At 37.3% G+C, this 3,305-nt stretch overlaps 1 protein-coding gene across 1 annotated transcript; it reads right to left on the reverse strand.

Moving 5' to 3' along the window:
- Positions 1 to 201: 201 nt before the first annotated feature.
- LOC109339999 (uncharacterized mitochondrial protein AtMg00810-like) lies at positions 202 to 990 on the reverse strand. The gene has a single exon (XM_019577556.1). The coding sequence runs from the start codon at positions 988 to 990 to the stop codon at positions 202 to 204; it is 789 nt and encodes a 262-aa protein (XP_019433101.1).
- Positions 991 to 3,305: the final 2,315 nt, after the last annotated feature.

The raw sequence follows: 3,305 nt of genomic DNA on the forward strand, positions 1-3,305 counted from the left end.
TGCATCTTGGCTTGGTGCATCTGATCTGACTTGGTCAGGTGTGATGGTGCCTCAATTTTCTTGTCCTTGATTATGGACAACACTTGTTTGAGCTTGGCAGCAACATTATTTGTCTTGGCTATCAAGGCATCATTATGCTTAGGCAAATTGCACACAATCTTGTTAATGGTGTGATCAAGAGAAGAGTTGAGATCATGATTATTATTTAATTTTGATACCCCTCCCCACACAAGTTGGGGCACATATGCTTAGGAGACCCAGCTTGGTGTGTATGTTCTTATATATAGCTGGTCCTAAAGTCTTAGTTAATGCATCAGCAAGTTGTAAGTGAGTAAGAATGGGGAGAAGTTTAATCAAACCTTGGCTGCATTTCTCTTTAATTGTATGACAATGTATCTCAATATGCTTAGTCCTTTCATGAAAAACAGGGTTAGAAGCAAGGTAAATAGCAGACTGATTATCACAATAAAGTAAAGTAGGCATAAAGTGTTTATATTGTAAATCTTCAAGGATATAGTTGAGCCAAGTAATATGACAAGTTGTTAAGGTTAAGGCCCTGTACTCAGCCTCATAAGAACTTCGAGAGACAGTTCTTTGCTTCTTGGATTTCCAAGAAACCAGGGATTTACCTAGGTAGATGCAGTATCCACTAACTGATCTCCTAGTGTCTGGGCATGAGGCCCAATCACTATCACTATATGCCTTTAGTTGCACAACAGAGTGAGTAGGAAAGAATAATCCAAGAGCAGGGGTTGCCTTTAGATATCTAAGGACTTTCATGGCAGCAGTGTGATGGAAACTGGTAGGACAAGCCATAAATTGGGCCAACTGATTGACACAGAAGGTGATATCAGGTCTAGTGTTGGTTAAGTAGATTAACCTTCCAATTAATCTCCTATAAGCAGGAGGATCATCAAAAGGGTTGTTGTTATCTTGATGAAGGTGGGCTCTAGGGATCATAGGGGTAGTGGATGGTTTGCATCCAATCATTCATGCGTTAGAAATTATCTCTAAGGTATATCTTCTTTGGTTCATAGAGATGCCAGCTTTGCTCTTAGTAATCTCAAAGCCTATAAAGTATTTTAGGTCACCTAAGTCTTTGGACTTAAAGGTTCTATCTAGGATCTGTTTGATTTCATTTGTCTCATCAATATTATTGCCAGTTAGGATGATATCATCCACATATACCAGAATAGCAGTAATTAAACCTTTAGGAGACCATTTGATGAATAATGAGTGATCACCTCTAGACTTGTGGTAGCCATTTTGAATGAGAAAATTGGAGAGCTTGGCAAACCATTGCCTGCTGGCTTGCTTAAGCCCATATATGGATTTTTGAAGTTTGCAGACTTTGTTGGCTTGAGTGTTGTTCAATCCAGGGGGTATGGCCATGTAGACTTGCTCATGCAAATCTCCATGTAGGAAGGAATTGTTCACATCTAATTGCTTGATGTGCCAATTATGTATGGCTGCTAAGGCTAAAACAAGTCTAACATTGGAGATTTTGGTAATAGAGGAGAAGGTTTCAAGATAATCCACTCCCTCAGTTTGATTATATCCCTTAGAAACTAATCTAGCCTTATGTCTCTCAATACTTCCATCATCTTTGTATTTAATCTTAAAGACCCACTTACATCCTATGGCAGACTTATCTTTAGGAAGGTTAGTTATGATCCAGGTGTTGTTCTGTTCTAAGGCGGATAACTTCTTATTAATGGCATCTTGCCATTGAGGGAACTTGATGGCCTGAGAATATGTCTTTGGCTCTACATTTGTGGTCAAGGAGAGAACTCTAGCTTTATAGTTGTGTGAGAGCTTATCATAGCTCAGATAAGAGGATAAGGGATACTTAGTGAGGGATGCAGGAGGATTGGTTTTATTAAGAAGGAAACATTGATAATATTGGAGGTAGGTGGGTGTTTTACTTACCCTACTACTTCTTATGAGGTTATGATCTTCAGAGTGTCCAGGAGGTTGATAATCTATCTCCTCACTGTTGTTGTCTAAGTTGTATCTATTTTCAACGGAATGATGAACATTGTCATCAAAGGTGAGAGGATTGATCAAAGGGTCCTCATATGATTCTTTGTTTATCTCAGAGCTGGGCACATCTTGAGGGACATAAGGGAAAATTCTTTCATAAAATATGACATTTCTATTGACTTTTATGGCTTTAGTACATAGGTTGAGCACAATATATCCCTTTAATCCTTCTTTATAGCCTAAGAACAGAGATTTGTTCGACCTGGGATCAAATTTGTCCCTAGAGTGGTTGTGTGTCCCAACATAGCATAAACATCCAAAAACATTGAGAATGTGTATGTTGGGTTGTTTCTTGAACAAAGTTTCATAAGGAGTTCTATTGTTAATAATAGAAGTAGGTAAAACATTGATTACATAAGCAGAATGCTTTAAAGCAAATTACCAATAGATTTTAGGGAGTTTGCTTTCTATTAACAAAGTTCTAGTTACATTCAAAAGGTGTTGATGTTTTCTCTCAACTATTCCATTCTGTTGATGAGTATAGGTGCATGAGGTTTGACGCAGAATACCTTTACTAGCATATAAGGATTTCATGTTAAACTCAGGGCCATTGTCACTCCTAACAATCTTAACTCTAATGCCAAGTTGGTTTTCCATCATTATGAGAAAGTCTTGTACACTTTTAGAGGTCTCAGCCTTAGACCTCATCAGATATACCCATGTATATCTGCTAAAATCATCAACAATTGTTAAAAAGTATTTGTGTCCTTGGACAGAGGCCACAGAGAAAGGGCCCCATATATCAACATGTATCAATTCTAAGCTATGTAAAGAGTGAGTTTTGCTTAAAGGAAAAGGTAATTTTCTTTGTTTGGATTGATGGCAAACATCACATATGTAATCTTTATTATAGCAAACAGAAGGAAAGATGTTCTTTACTTTATCCATACAATTGTGTGATGCATGTCCTAGTCTAAAATGCCATATATTTGAATCATTTATGGAATCAGAAAAATTTACATGATGCAAGCACTTAGAGACTTTCAAGACATATAGGCCATTAATGGATTTAGCTGAACCAATCATCCTCTAGGGCTTCTTCTCCTGGATTTCACAAGAGTTAGCATCAAAGGATAATACATATTTGCAATTTAAAGTTAGTTTAGACACGGATATTAAATTGCATCAAAAATTTGGCAGGTACAAAACATTGTGAATTAGAAGCTTAGGGAGAAGTGAAACTGCCCCAGAGATGTTGGCTACCACTTGAATCCCATTAGGCAACCTTACTCTAATAGGTTCTATCTCATTATAAGAAGAAA

This window comes from Lupinus angustifolius, unplaced genomic scaffold (assembly GCF_001865875.1).
Source record: "Lupinus angustifolius cultivar Tanjil unplaced genomic scaffold, LupAngTanjil_v1.0 Scaffold_126_1, whole genome shotgun sequence".
NCBI lineage: Eukaryota > Viridiplantae > Streptophyta > Magnoliopsida > Fabales > Fabaceae > Lupinus > Lupinus angustifolius.